General features: G+C 34.6%; 1 protein-coding gene across 1 annotated transcript; it reads right to left on the bottom strand.

The window, feature by feature from the left end:
• Positions 1–3,305: 3,305 nt before the first annotated feature.
• Positions 3,306–8,858, bottom strand: LOC7487191 (probable disease resistance protein At4g27220). Its single transcript, XM_002325308.3, has 3 exons — positions 8,584–8,858; positions 3,758–7,345; positions 3,306–3,597 (listed from the first exon to the last, which is right to left on the bottom strand). The coding sequence occupies exon 2, from the start codon at positions 7,325–7,327 to the stop codon at positions 3,797–3,799; it is 3,531 nt and encodes a 1,176-aa protein (XP_002325344.2). The 5' UTR covers positions 7,328–7,345; positions 8,584–8,858; the 3' UTR covers positions 3,306–3,597; positions 3,758–3,796.
• Between the last annotated feature and the right edge of the window lie 6,098 nt (positions 8,859–14,956).

Here is a 14,956-nt window from a genome sequence, read left to right as displayed (position 1 = left end):
GAAAAATCAGATTTCTAACGAAAAATCACAAATAGTCGAGTTTTACGCTATTAGGCTGACCTCTCAATCCGACCGTTGGATCAAGTTTAAATTTTACACGTAGTCTCATGACACATTTATCTACCTTGGGTTATAATTTGATAGTGATCAGAATTTTTAAAAACCATATAAGATTGGTAGTAGACGAACAAAAAATACCATGTAGACTTATTAATGGCAATTTCATAAATAGGTGGAATAAATGGAAAAAAATCAGTTTCGTTTGTATTGCAATTGAATGTTGATTTGCGTGTTGGGAAGGTTAGTATAATTAAAGTATGGTCAAAGGGATGGTTATTTGAAATGCTCCCTAAGTGTTGATAAATGGTAATTTAATGTTTGGAAAAAAAGGGTTGCTTGTGTGTGTAAGATGATTTCAAATGGATTAAGTAAATTTATCAAAATGATAATGAAGTTTTTAGATTGATGAGAATAATATTTTTTGAAGAAATAATTTTGTTGAGCTAAACAGTGAGCTAGTGAAATAATTTTGGGTTATATGGAATGAGAACTAAATGGTTGATATGAAATCCTTGCAAGAAATTAGAAAGAGATACCAAATAGTGATGAGTATATTACATTATAGAATTCTACACCAACCGTTCAACCAGTTGGCTTGACCAAGTTGAATCAGTTGACCATTTTATCTGAAAGTGAGACTACAACATCTATAAATGAATAGTTTCTTAGAAATAATGAATTGTGTGAAATCAGGGGTCAAATTAAAGAAAATTAAAAGTTTGATGGTCAATTAGGGGTCCAATTGAACAAATAAGAAACCAAGGACCAAATTTTAAAAGGCGCTCAATTTTAGGGTTGGCAATTGAGTTTGACAATGATGAAATTGCATGAAATTAAGAGTTCAAGAGGCAATTATGAGTGAACTTAAAAGAAATTGGAAGATTATAGATTAAATTAAAGTTTGCTAAATCTCAAATTAAAAACCCTAATTTGTAGGGTTTAGCTTAGACGACGCATCGTTCGGTCACTGTGTATCTTCTTCTTTGATAGTTTTTGCTAATCGAGTAAGCACTTTAAGGCAAATGAATGTGACATTTTTTACCACTCTGATGTTGTAACCACCACCATTTAACTAAGAAACACCCCATCTACAACCTTATTTCCATGAAATCAAACGTTTATATCCCATTTTCTCCAGTGATCTCAACAACATCTTGTCCCCGATCACTCATCACTGCATTTTTAGATCTTATGTTGATTGGATTAACACTTTCAAACGAATGAATATGGAGCTACAGACCTCTAAATTAAGCAAGAATGGATCCAATAAAAAAGTATGCACTCCCTCTACCAACTTTAGGTGGTCTCAGGCAACATTGACGTTCGAGTTTTTCTGGCGAAGCCATGAAAGTGACCAGCTTAGTTAGTGTTAACTAACATACCCATTCGCACAAAACCACATAATTTTTTCGTGTGTTCACACTTAGAAACTCCCAGAAAGGTTCTAATCAAAGGCTAAGAACACTCCTCTCAAGATCAAAAGGGTAAAACACTTTACCTTAGCCTTCAAGTTTGTTACAAAACCACCTAAATCCAAAACCATTTATCTTATGATAAAACCAGCTTAGTTTTGGTTTGTTAGAACCCTAACAAACTCATCTAGAAGCTCTTAATCAGCCTGTAAAAGGAGAGGTAATCAGAGGAGTAAAGTGGAGGAAAAAGAAGGAGAAAAGAAGAGGAAAGAAATTTGGTTAAGGTTCAAAGGATAAAAAATCAAGCTCATAAGCTCAAAAAGATCCAATTTGTTCTTGCTGGGTTTAGAGATAAGAAGAAAGAAAGGCAGAAGCATAAATATATTCCTTTTGAAGATTTCAAGCTTGAAAGGTATATTCTTGCAAGCTTTGAAAGTGGAGTCCATAAGGCCTGTTGGATTGTTTTTTATTGTTTAAATGCAATGTTTTTTTAATGTGTTGATATGATGATTATTGTCTAAATATGTTAAGTTTACACTTTATTTCGATTTGAAATATGCCAAATATAGTAACAAGGTTATGATGTTTTTTGTGTTGGCTAATACATGTTTCTGGGTTTCTAAGTTTTGTTTGGTTCTTATTGAAGGTTTAAAAGAACATTTTAAATCCAAAATGCATAAATATAGAGGCTGTTTTAAGTTGGCAGTTTTGAAGTTTGGAATCTCTTGCATGATTTTTTATAATTTATTGTTTTTGTTAGTTTCTTTTGTTTCAACTATGCTTGGCATGATAATGTGGTTTGTTAGAATAAAAAAGAGCATGCTTTAGAGGCCTAAAATGACTATTCTGGGTTGGACAATGACTAGCTTTTTCTAGGTAGTTTTTGGGTTTCCAAGGTAGTAGTCTTCATATTCTTGAGAAAAACATTGCTAACTTTATGATTTGGACCAATTTTTGTCTATTTATTTGCATAGAACCCTTCAAACAACTTGATTAGCAAATAATCTAGGTCTAAAAAGCATCAATAACACGGATTCATGCATTTAGATTTTAGGTTTCTTTTGACTGTCCAAAATACACTTTGATCAAATCATGGCGTCTGAGTGATAATTGATGATTTTTTTGCTTAATTCTTGATCTATACATGCTTGCAAATAAAACCATGCCTTTGTTTGCTTGAAATTTAGTCTGGTTTGGGTTGCACGTTGCCAGGTTTAAGCTTGAATGTTTTTTGTGTTCTTCATTTGTTTTGTGTTTGATCCGTTTTATCCAAGAAATCTTGAGTTTTTATGTTTTTTTTCATGTTTAATTTGTTTTGATTTTGTTTTTTTATTTTTGGTTTGTTTTCGGGTCAACTTAGTCAGGTCAAAACCGGGCCAAACAAATTAAGGCCCTGTTTGGTTTGTCATATTTTTGTTAAAAAAGGATCTTTGGCCTAAGAAGGTGTTTGACAAACACATCCTTAAGCCTTGACAGTTTTTCTAAAGAAAAAAATAAGTCTCGCCAAACATGGCCTTATAAAACTATAAAAATAAAAATAACTCAAAAAATAATAATATAAAAATTTATTTTTCTTGGGGATGTTTTTTAATACATCGTTCATCAACGTAGAAGCTGCAGTCAAGACAACAATATATTGAGCCCAAGATGGGCAAATTACTTGCCCTGCACAGGTCTGCACCAACTTGTTTTTCAAAATTGGCTGAAATGTTCGATCATAACTTCACTTATCAATTCTGAATAGACACTCACCGAAATATTCAAAACTCTCAATTTGAAGATTCCATTTTCAAACCTCACTTTCACTCACAACCATTCAAAGAACAAAGAACCAGGAGCAGAACAAGAACTTAGAGGTTACTGCCATCCCTCCAATTTTATTTATAGATAAAATCAAAGATTACAAGATCTTTATCATAAAGAAAAATAATCATAATAGCTTAATCCTGACAGGGCTATAAATCCTGATCTCAAAAGAATGAGAAGCAACCAAGCTCTTTGCAGAAAAACATTGCTCAACAGTAAAATTAAGAACTTTGGATCAAAGGCAGCGAATCCGGAATAGGCAACATGCCTTCTTTTCAATCCTTGTTGAATAAGAGGCTTGTCTTCCTTCACCATTTGCCTATAAAAAAAGATCACCAAATAGTTAAAAGCCATGAAAAGATGAAGAACCATCCAATTCCACATTAAAAAAATAGTAAATAAACAGAGGAATCAGTGAGAAAAACTAGTTTTAAGATTAAGAGAGGGAGGGAGAGAGAGAATTACAACACGATGGTTACCTGTAATTCAATATTATATTTATATTAAGAGAAGAATCGTCATCCAGCTCGAAAACACACAAAGGGTAGAAGGACATCCTTAGCGTTAGGATGCTCCCACTCCGCTAATGACTCCCACCATTCTTTTGGATATATCGCAATACTTCTAAGAGAAGGGAGAGGAGATGGCTGGCCATTTTCAAGCAACGGAAGACAAATTGGAAACCTCTCCAGCTTCTCACATGTGTCTACTTCAATATATTCAAGAGAATCGCAAATCACTTTTGCACCACAAATGCTTTTCAATTCTGGTAAATATTTCAATCTCAGAATTCTTAACTTTGGGAGTATGAATTTTGTGATCGGATTGGAGCTGCTGCTGCTGATTTCTTCATCTGGTGTTCCTATTATCTCCTCCATTTTCTCACATTCTTCAACTGCAAGCTTTTCCAAGTTTTTGAGGTTTGGCAGCAAGAGAAGAGGGAGCAGCTTCTTCATACTCTTACAATTACAGAAATAAAACTCTTTAAGACCAGAAAATGTACTGTTAGAAGATGGCAATGGAAGTGGAGCAGAGCAGAACCTTGAAGATAAAACCAAGCTCTCCATGTTACTGCACTTCCGAATGTCGAGGATCTCTAGTTTAGTTGCATACACTATCACGGATGAAATGTCGCATAAAGTTGTTGCATCATTACAATTAATAATGTCCAGTTCTTGAATGTCATTCGGGAACATGACCTGAAAATCTCCATCTCCGTTGATACTCAAGTTACTCAAAACAACTATTTTCCTTCTGCTGGAAGTTCCCCACATTACAGAATAAGCTTCATCATCTAAAAGCCCTACATGGATTCTGTATTTGCTTAGTGATTTGGTTTGATCCCGAGATCTAAGAAACTCCACAAAGTCAGAGTGACCTTCAAAATGGCATTCCAAAGTTTCTAACTTCCTTAAGCATCCTAGTTCCTTTCCTTTAACCTTTATCGAAGCACTAGATACAAACACTTGCAAGTGAGAGAGTTCAGGTAATATCCCACTGAGAAACTCCTTTTTTCCATTTGAATCGAGTCTAAGATACCAGAGGTTGGATAGACATTCCATTCCTTGAGGCATCTTTCCAAGTTCAGTATTAAAGAGATCTAACCTCTTTAGTGCCGTGAGCTTTCTTAATGATGGTACACCCCTTAAGTTCAGACAACTATTCAGCAATAATGCAGTAAGAGTCACCAAATCAGAGATAGAATCAGGCAATTTTTTAATGCTTGTGCTAGACAGATTGAGTACCTTGAGTCCATGTAATTGCATGAAAAATGAATCTGAAATGAATCGCAACCTTGTATTATAACATAGAAATAGAGTTGACAGATTGGGACACCTTGGTGAATGGCTCCAGGGAATTTTTTCAATTTGATTACACATTAGTGAAACTCTCACAAGATTCTCTGTCCACTCCTCTGCATCTGGCAATTCTTTTAATTGCACACCTGCTTTAACCATGATTTGAGAGTTCTCTTGCTGTATTTGAATGGCCATGTCCCTAATCAAGTCATGCATCTTGATAAATATACCGCCACCAAGCCTTTCCAATAGGCAGACATTTTCAAGTTTATTAAGCATTGTGTGGCCCTCGTCAAATGCTGCTTGACTGCTCCTCATTCCTTTCATTATTCCCTCATCGATCAAATAATTTATGAGGTCATCCCTTCTAATTATATGATCTTCAGGAAATAATGCACAATATAAGAGACAATGCTGTAGTGTTAAATCATCTAACTGATCATAACTAAACCTCAGTAACCGGAATACCTCATCTTCCATGTCATTAAATTTTGATTCTCTCAATTTATTCAATGTATTCCTCCACTCATATAGGTCATCCACTCCCCTTAAACTTCTTGCCACTGTAATAATTCCCAATGGCAAACCAGCACATTCCCTTGCAACATCTACTGCAATTTGCTCCACTTCTGGAGAAAGTGCTTTGTCATCTCCAAGTTTCTCCATGAACAAAGTCCAAGCTTCGCTCTCAGAAAGTGGCTTCAATTTGATTTTGTGTTGGCTATCCATCTGTTTACAAACGTTTTCTGATCGAGTTGTCATAATCAGCTTGCATCCTTCCAAATTTACTGGAATTCCCACTACGTGTAGCTCAAAAGAGTTCCATAAATCATCTAAGATGAGAATCCATTTTTGTTTCTTCACTAGTTCTTTTGACAATTTGACAGCTCTACGCAGATTATCATCTTCTCTAGAAAGATCTAAATCAAGGCATATAGCAACAAGATTCTGCAATCTATTAATGCTGAAATCTCGAGACACAGTCACCCAATATACACGATGAGAAATGTCTCTTCTTTCTAGAAGCTCATTATGGATATGTTGTAACATTGTCGTTTTACCAACTCCTCCCATTCCATAAATGCCAATGGTTGAGAATTTATCATCCATTAACAGAGACCATATCACATTCTTGTTCTCTTCAAATGCTCGACCCACTAACTTTGTTGAGCTAGGAGGAATTGGATCTCCTCTAGTCTCACTTGTGTTGTATTTAAGGCCTATAGAAGAGCTAGTTCCTGCGCCAGGCGGCACTAACCTTCCGATATTGTCCTCCACATCCTCCTCCTCCTCCTCCATTGAAAAACCAGCTGATTGATTCACTAGATCTATTCTTTGTGTTTCTTCTCCTCTATTCTCATGTGCATCAACTGTGTGTCTCTGAGGAGAGAAACTTCTGTCAACATGCTGAATAGATCCTTCACCAGTGTTTCCCATGCCATTTTCCGCTTCTAAATGTGAACAAATTCTGTCTTCCGCCGCACCTTGTTCCATGCCCTGAACTCCCACTGGTATCCTTCCAGCATCCCCTGCCAAACAGTCATGTACTGCATTGCTTTGTTCCAACAAGCGTAACACTGGTGCTGTCCTCACTTTAACCATGTTCTGCACTTCATTCATCATGGCATCATTGTTTACTGTTGAACAGAGTTGATCGTAACATCTTCCAAGGCCAAGACACAATAGATCTGTTGGCTCGGATGAATCTCCTTGAGGCTCATCAGCTTGATTAATTGATGTCCTCTCATGAGAGCTACCTCTCTCCAGATGCTGCACCTTTTCTGTTCTCGGTACAGTCTCCACTGCATCATGCAGAAGCTCTTCAGGAGAACTACGTCCCAACATAGACTCGATATCTTTATCAGTGATGCTATCCATCCAACGTTCGAGCGCTCCAGGGGAAAAAGCTTCTTCTTGTTGTGCCATTTCTAAATGTATCACTTCATTGTTCTGATCTTTTGCTGGAGCTGAAATTGCATTAGTGACCTCATTATTGCTCGATCCTGCTTCATATTTATTTCTTTTTTCTGGAGGGCCATCAATAGCTGCACGGGCTGCATCTTGAACTTCTTCAGGAACTTTCTCACATATTTTAACACCACGCCCTCTCACTCCTGACAAATGCCATTTGATCCTCGAAATGGAAGTAGCAGCAGCAAATTCACACCCACAAAATGTACACTTGAAAGAACCAGCATCCAACTTCTCAACATGATTCCAAAATGGATCATTCTGTCTAACCATTTTCATACACTTTCTCCTTTGACCCTGCAGATACAAATAAATATTGTATAAAAACGGATTTTGAAGTCATTGTCAGAAAAGAAATCCTCCCAAGTGATCTAAAATAAGAACATGAAGAAATTAACCTTGTTTTTAAGATAAGCAGTTGAAGTTGATAGCAAAACGAACATGTAATAACAAAGCTATAATATCAGTTGAGTTCAATTATTGATTAAGTTCTACCTGATCAATCAATCTAGAATACTAACAAATTCTACAACTTGATCATTGATTTTTACATAGCTAAATGGGCACTTTTATTTGGAAGAATCAAAACAAACACGTGTAGAAACAAAATGAGTAAAAAAAAGAAACCAAAGTAAAATTTACGCATAATATAAAATCATAATTTAGGGTCCTAACTAAAAACTTAAATTTTTGAGTTAAGATGATTCTTTAATATAATATTAGTGTTTTAATGACCAAATAATCATGAGTTCAAATCTTATCATGATTATTCTATTTGATAAAAATTAAATACAAGATATGTATTAAAGAAGATATGTATTAAAGAATAATATAAAATTATATCTTGAAATATTATCTAAAAACTTAAGTTTTTAAATTTAAATGATTATTTGATATATTGATAGAGGCAAGATGTTGAACTCCAGATTATTAAATTCAATCGGAAGGAGAAGCACAGATCATCCGAAAGGTTTAAGAAGTTTGGCGAGGGAAATTAATGGTATACTGAGGGAGAGAGCAAGTGGAAGAGAAAGTTAATGTTAAGAGTAGCTAACTATTAAGGTCATAGCAATTTGCTAGCAACTTAACCAAAGAAACTCATGCGAGGAAAGGAAAAAAGAGACTAATATAATGAGAAGAGATTGTTTGATAAGAGGGAAGTTGCTAGGAATGAAGCAACAACTTTATCTAGGGATGACAATGATTCAGATTTATTTATATCTATATCCAAGAAATTTAGATATATATACCTTATTTATTAGGTTTCGGTTATCTATATAGATATTAATTCTATGATTATTATTCAATAAAATATTTAAATAGTAATATACACACACAAATATTTATTAGGTTTAGGTTCAATTTAATTTGAACTCCATAAGGCATGGATTATAAAAACAGTAAAGATCAATAATTTTTTTTTTTTTTTGAAACATTTGATGATCCCAACTCCCAAGTTTATCAATAAAATCTCTACAACTTGTGTTTTACCTGAAAGATTCAAACATCAACAAAATGCAGTATAAATACTTTACCTGGATTCTAGATGTTCTTCAAATGCTGGTTTGCTTAAGCAGTGTTCAGAAAAAAGAGAGCAGAAAACACAGACCAGAGAAGAATATATAATGAGATCTGGTACGTACAGAGGGGATGGTATAATGAGATGAGAAGTGGAAGATGTTGAACTCCAGATGATTCGATTCAATCAGAAATGGAAGCACAGATCATCAGAAAAGATTAAGAAATCGTACAGGAATATTTAATTATTGTTTGTTTGATTGATAAGAAGGAAGTTGCCAGGAAGGAAGCCACTGCTTTCCCTAGTAAACATTTTATTATAAGATATAGCAAGTTGCATCTAATTAAATGTTGGAGAATAATATAAATTATATCTTAGGATCTTATTTAATAGTTTAAGCTATTGAGTTAAGATGATTTTTTGACATGATATTAGAGTCTTGATAACAAAGTAGTTACAGGTTCAAATCTCACCATCCCCATTTATTTAATAAAAGCTAAGCAGTGAGTCTATGCAAGTTTTAAGCTTAACAGGTTTTCACTTGAGGGGATGTGTTAGAGAATAATATAAATTATATTCTTGGACTTCACCTAATAACTTAAACTATTGAGTTGGGATAATTATTTCACATTAACAACTTCAACAAAAGAATCATAAGCTAATTGTTTAGTGAGTTAACGTGTGGACTCACGCCAATGTTCAAACTTTGAAAAAACTACTTAAAAATAAGAATGGAAGTTTAATAATGCAAGTGGAACTAAAGAGATTCGAGGATCATTTTTGCTACATATTGCATCTTACCTCTATTTGTGTCTTTGTAACACTAATTTGCTCACTTTCATTGTGCTCTGAACTACATGAGAAGCAGAGAAGAATATTACCTCTTGAGGATCCTCTTTCAGACAATGAACAAATGGGAATCGAATTTTTGAATGGCTATTGATGAAGTCAAGAAAAAACTTCAGCTTAAGCTTGGGACTTTTCATGGCTGCTACTAAGCTTTAGAGATTTTTTTTTTTTTTTTTGCTTTCTTCTACAAAACAAGTCCTCTATTAGGACAGGGGATCATGTTTAAGTTAGTAAACTATAAGTGAAAAATAATGTATAACAAAGGGAACAAAGTGTGTTATGATGATTGTATGTGATATTATATCATGACTCATGTGTTGTTACCTGGGTGACCTAATTTGCTCACTTTCATACAACTCAGGTCACATGATCTCAGACATGTTATGCGAGAATATAGGAGATGTACTAGCTATTGGTGTGGAAGGTAGGCACCAACACTGATAATTATAAGTCCATACTAACAAAGTGTAAAATGGAGATCATGGTGGGTGTTGTGTAAAATGGTAATGCTTAAGACGGTGTGAGCATGAGATATGCTTAAGAGTGTGTTTGGTATTGTGGTAGCTGTTGTGGTTGTGATTTGAAAAAAAGTTATTTTATAAAAAGTACTTTTAGTTGATGTTGGTTTGGAAAAATATATGTTTGGCTAAAGTTGTGGTTGAAATTGAGATTAAACAAAAAGTAGTTTAAAGTGTTTGGTTAAAAAATACTTTTCAAATTGAGGTTATAAAATAATTAAAAAAGACATATATTAATATTGATGGTTTTTAATTGAAATATTAGCGATTTAACTAATGCTATTACATCATAAAATAAACAATACTTTATATAAAGTATTTTTTATTGTTGCATTAAACTATGTTCAATTTTATCACGCATGAAATCTATTCAACAAGGATTACAGTTTTCATGGTTTCCTGAGCGTGCAACAACATCATGTAAAATATCATCAGGAATAAAATTGAGATTGCGATTAAATTCTACAAATGCTACGCCATTATACGATCTCCTTCAAATGTAATTATGTAGTGCCATTGAATCATGTTAAACATTAGTTTTTCAAATAAAACACAATATCTAAGAAATTTTTCTGGATTTTTTTATTTTACTGGGTCACACCCGGTTCAATACATTTAGGTTTGGGTCGGACTCAGTCCGGCCCATTAACAATGTAGCTGCTCTCCACTATTCACGTAGCAAAACAGTGGAGACATGGTCTTCTCCTTCTCCTTCTCCTTCTGTTTCTCCATCTCCTTCTTCTTCTTCTTCTTCTCCAGTGGAGACATGGTGCAGAAGAAGAAGGAGAAGAAGAAGAAGAAAGAGAAGGAGAAGGAGAAGGAGAAGGAGAAGACCATGTCTCCACTGTTTTTCAACGTGAACAGTAGAGTCTCCACTGTTCATGTTGCAGAACAGTGGAGACATGGTGCAAAAAGAGAAGGATCACGTTGAAGAACAATGGAGACATGGTGCAAAAGGAGAAGGAGAAGGAGCATGTCTCCACTGTTCTTCAACGTGAACAGTGGAGTCTCTACTGTTCACGTTGCAAAACAGTGGAGACATGGTGCAGGAGAAGAAAGAGGAGGGGAAGGAGGAGGAGAAGGGGAAGGAGAAGAAGAAGGAGAAGGGGAAGGGGAAGACCATGTCTCCACTGTTCTTCAACGTGAACAGTGGAGTCTCCACTGTTCACGTTGTAGAACAGTGGACATGGTGCAGAAGCAGAAGAAGGGGAAGGGGAAGGGGAAGGAGAAGGAGAAGGAGAAGAGTTGAGAATCCTTTTTCTGTGTTTCTGCAAGGCGCGCCATTGTTTACTGTGTTCTAACACAGTTGAAACAAAAGCAGTAGGAAGCTGCTTCGTGAGACCTTGCGTTCCAAACGCAATAAAAGGTGGGGTCCATGAACAGTAAAACCTGTTTTTTTCGTAACCAAACATGCAGGAGCTGCGTTTTGTTTAAAACACAGCCGCAACCACGTAAACAAACAGCACCTAAGACTGTCCAGATCAGTTGTGCACAGTTTTCTAACCTATTTGCAATAACAATAAGTTTCCTCTCATCGCAGAACTTAATCAGTGCAGTAGAATCCTCCAAGGAATCTCTTTGTGCGTAATAATATATATCTTGGCTTGTTGGGGGGCGGATGTTAGCCATTCCTGTGGTATTTGAAGACGATTCAGTAGGGTTTTCTTGATGAGAAGTTATGAAATAGCAATGAATTGGAAAATAAAAAAGATTTTAACTGGTAGCTTAATTAAAGAATTGTTTTGGATAAAAATATTATAAAGAATTATTATTATTACTATTATTATTATTAATTACCATTACTATTACTATGTTTAATTAATTAATAACTAAAGGGACTTTTATTGAATTGAATCCCATTGTCTAACAAAGGGCATTCTTGCAATTTACCCCTGTATACACCAACAAAGCTAAGAAAGTACAGTGGTGTCACGCAATAGAGAGAGAGAGAAATTTGCCCGAGACAAGTGCAATCCTTTTGCGTCCAGTGTGCTCTTGGTTAATGTTTTTCATATATTAGTTCAAATTGTATTTTTTCAAATTATATTTTTTTATTTTTTAAAATTATTTTAATGTATGGATCTTAAAAATAATTTTTTAAAAATAAAAAATTATTATTTTAACAATTTCTAAATAAAAAAACATTTTAAATTCTAAATAGAACATTTTCTCCTGCTTGATATGTCCACAACCATCTCTCTCTCGTATCCCACTACTTTTTTTATTTTATTTTTCTCAATTACTTTATTTTTTAATCCTGTATATACCCCCCACCCATGCAACATCTCGGCTTGTCTCTCTCTTTGTTAATTTCTCTAAGCAAGTCTCTCTCACTTTGCTTGCCTATCTAAAAATGGCAGAGCTAGACTACGAAACAAAACATAACTCAATTTTTATTTTTTGATTTATGTGGGTGTTCGGATTAGCTTGCGTGCACCACGACTAATCTCACGGCCCACTAAACATCCTGCAAGCCCAGTAAACATGTAAGACATCGCGGGGGTGACAGACATGCACAGTAAAGCTCGAATCCGGGTACGAAAAAAGAGAACAAGTCTCTATCACCTCTAGGCCAACACCTCAAGTGAAACATAACTAATTTTTAAATGAGAAGGATGGTGTTCCTGCTCTTTTAAATGTTTGCCTTGTTCTTCGGTACGGCATCTCCGTCAACTCTCAGGCGACGTTCGGTAAGCGCGCGCGCGCTCGGTGTGTTGCAGCTATAAATAAAGATAGATATAATTTTAATTTTTTCTTTAAATGTTTTTAAAATACAAAAATAAATGAGTTTTTAAATGTTAATGGATTAAATATTATTTTCTCTCCAGTCATGTTTGATGTGTTTTTTTTAAAGGCGGGGAGAAAAATTCAAGGGAGGATGGGACCATTTGGCTAAACTTTTTGGAAAAACGTGCGAACGTGTTGTTTTATTTATTTATTAACTATTTCAGGAATTTGACTCCTTTTTCTCTTTTCTTTTTAAACCAATCAACTGTATGTATTATTTATTAACTTTATTTAATTTTATTTTTAATTTAAAGTCCATTGGACTCTATCCTTGCGTATAATTTTTATATTTCAACTAAACATATCTAATATTTCATATTCCAAATCTTTTTACACTCTTAACAATTATCCTCCAATGAAGTTCATGTATTTTTTTCTCTCTCTCGTTGGGTTCCGCTTGGCCATTTTTATCTTTATTTTCCCTTTCCCTTTTCTCTCAGTGGTTGGGCTTTTATCTGGGCTGAGTTAGGTTGAAATCTAAAACTAATTTGAAAAGTTAGTAGAAAATCAGCACTAAACTAAAAATCAAAGAAAAAAACTTGGCATATAACACACCGCTGTTGAAATCTCGTTGTTGCATAACTACTACAACTTTGATGAACACTTTTATTTGATGGATGATTTGCTGTAAATCTAAAGTAGTTGATGTAATTATTGTGGGTGTGGTTCAATTAATTTCCAATGCCCTGGTTTTTCTAAATCATCAGTCAAAATAACTTTTGGATGAGATGGAAATGAGCTACCTTTTGCTAAGGTTCCCATGGATGGTGCCATTTATAAAGTAGAGAAAAAACTTCAAAGTTGAGCTAGGTTGTGGCACTATTGGTATAAGCTTTGAAGAAATGCTTTTTTAGAGATGGGCAGAGATGGGCTCATGACTCGTAAACTCCTGCAAAATAAGTCTTTTATTAGGATAAGAAGCCTTTTGATGCCTAAATTAATAAAATGCAAGTGAAAAATAATGGACAACAAAGGAAACATATAATATGTATTGTTTTGATTGTTGTGTATGATTAAAGGCGGAGCCAGGAATTTTTTTATCCTGCACTATGAACAAATAAACATAAATTGTTTTTCAATATCCATCATTGAATAGACGTTCTGGTTTCAGGCCTTTTGTTTTCCATCACTTCACTAATAATGCATGGAAATTTTCGCAATATGAATCGAAGGATGAGCTAAGAAACCATACTCCATACCGATGGGAGTTAAGCAGGTGGCAAAAGATGAAGTAAGTGTGTGAAATATCATGAAGTTCGATTGAGTATTTATTTATTTATTTTTATTAATGTGGATATCCGGGTCAGCTCACGTATATCTCGACTAATCCCACGAGTCCTGAAGTTAACGACTATGTAAACATTCAGTGATCTTGAGGTTTGTGGGATTCGAACTAGTGATCTTTAGGGAGCAAACCTAGAGCCTGACCAATTAGGCTACACTCCTCATGGTTGATTGAGTATTTATTTGCTGCTATGAGATGGGCTAAAGAGTAGAGAGCGTTTGGGAACGCGGTGCAAACCACGTTCCCCTAAAATTCAATTTTTTTGCTAAAAATTAATTTTTTTGATATGTTTTGGATCGTTTTGATGCGTTGATTTCAAAAATAATTTTTTAAAAATAAAACACATCATTTTGATATATTTCAGCACGAAAAATACTTTAAAAAGCAACCGCAACCACGCTCCCAAACTTATTTTTTTTTAATTTTATTTTTTTAAAAAATTAAATTTTTTAGTGTTCTTCTATGAATCAAATACATATAAATTGGGATATATAAAATGGGTTCTTTTCTCCGGAATAGAAAATCCTAGAGATTTATTCAATGAGTAAGAAGAGAAATTAATGGGATGCCAAAGGCTAAGAAGCCCAATGAAAAGGTACGAGGCTAATAAGAAATAATGCAGAGGGAATATTTACATATACGGATTTGGAAAAAAGTAAATAAAAAGGCTATACTTTTAAGATGGGATATTATGTTTTTTAAGATCTATTTTTCTATTTGGACTACAACCCACCTCAGTTTTCTATGCTCCTCCTCCGCCCCTGTGTGTGATATTATATTGTCACATATGTGTTCTTCTCCGATGACCTAGGGTATTTATACATCCCACATTACAGAAATTGACTTATTGAGAGTGAAGTCTTAAGCATGCCAAACAACAATGTGGGCATTACTCTATAAGATATAGGCAGCATACTAATATTTAGTGAGGAACTTAGTGGCCTGTACTA

This window comes from Populus trichocarpa, chromosome 19 (assembly GCF_000002775.5).
Source record: "Populus trichocarpa isolate Nisqually-1 chromosome 19, P.trichocarpa_v4.1, whole genome shotgun sequence".
NCBI classification, from domain to species: Eukaryota; Viridiplantae; Streptophyta; class Magnoliopsida; order Malpighiales; family Salicaceae; genus Populus; species Populus trichocarpa.
The sequence above is the reverse complement of the archived record's forward strand: the minus strand, read 5'-3'. Positions and strand labels throughout refer to the sequence as shown.

What these genes read in the sequence shown, in the direction of transcription:
- LOC7487191 (XM_002325308.3), bottom strand. Translation starts at nt 7,327, where the DNA reads ATGAAAATGGTTAGACAGAATGATCCATTTTGGAATCATGTTGAGAAG.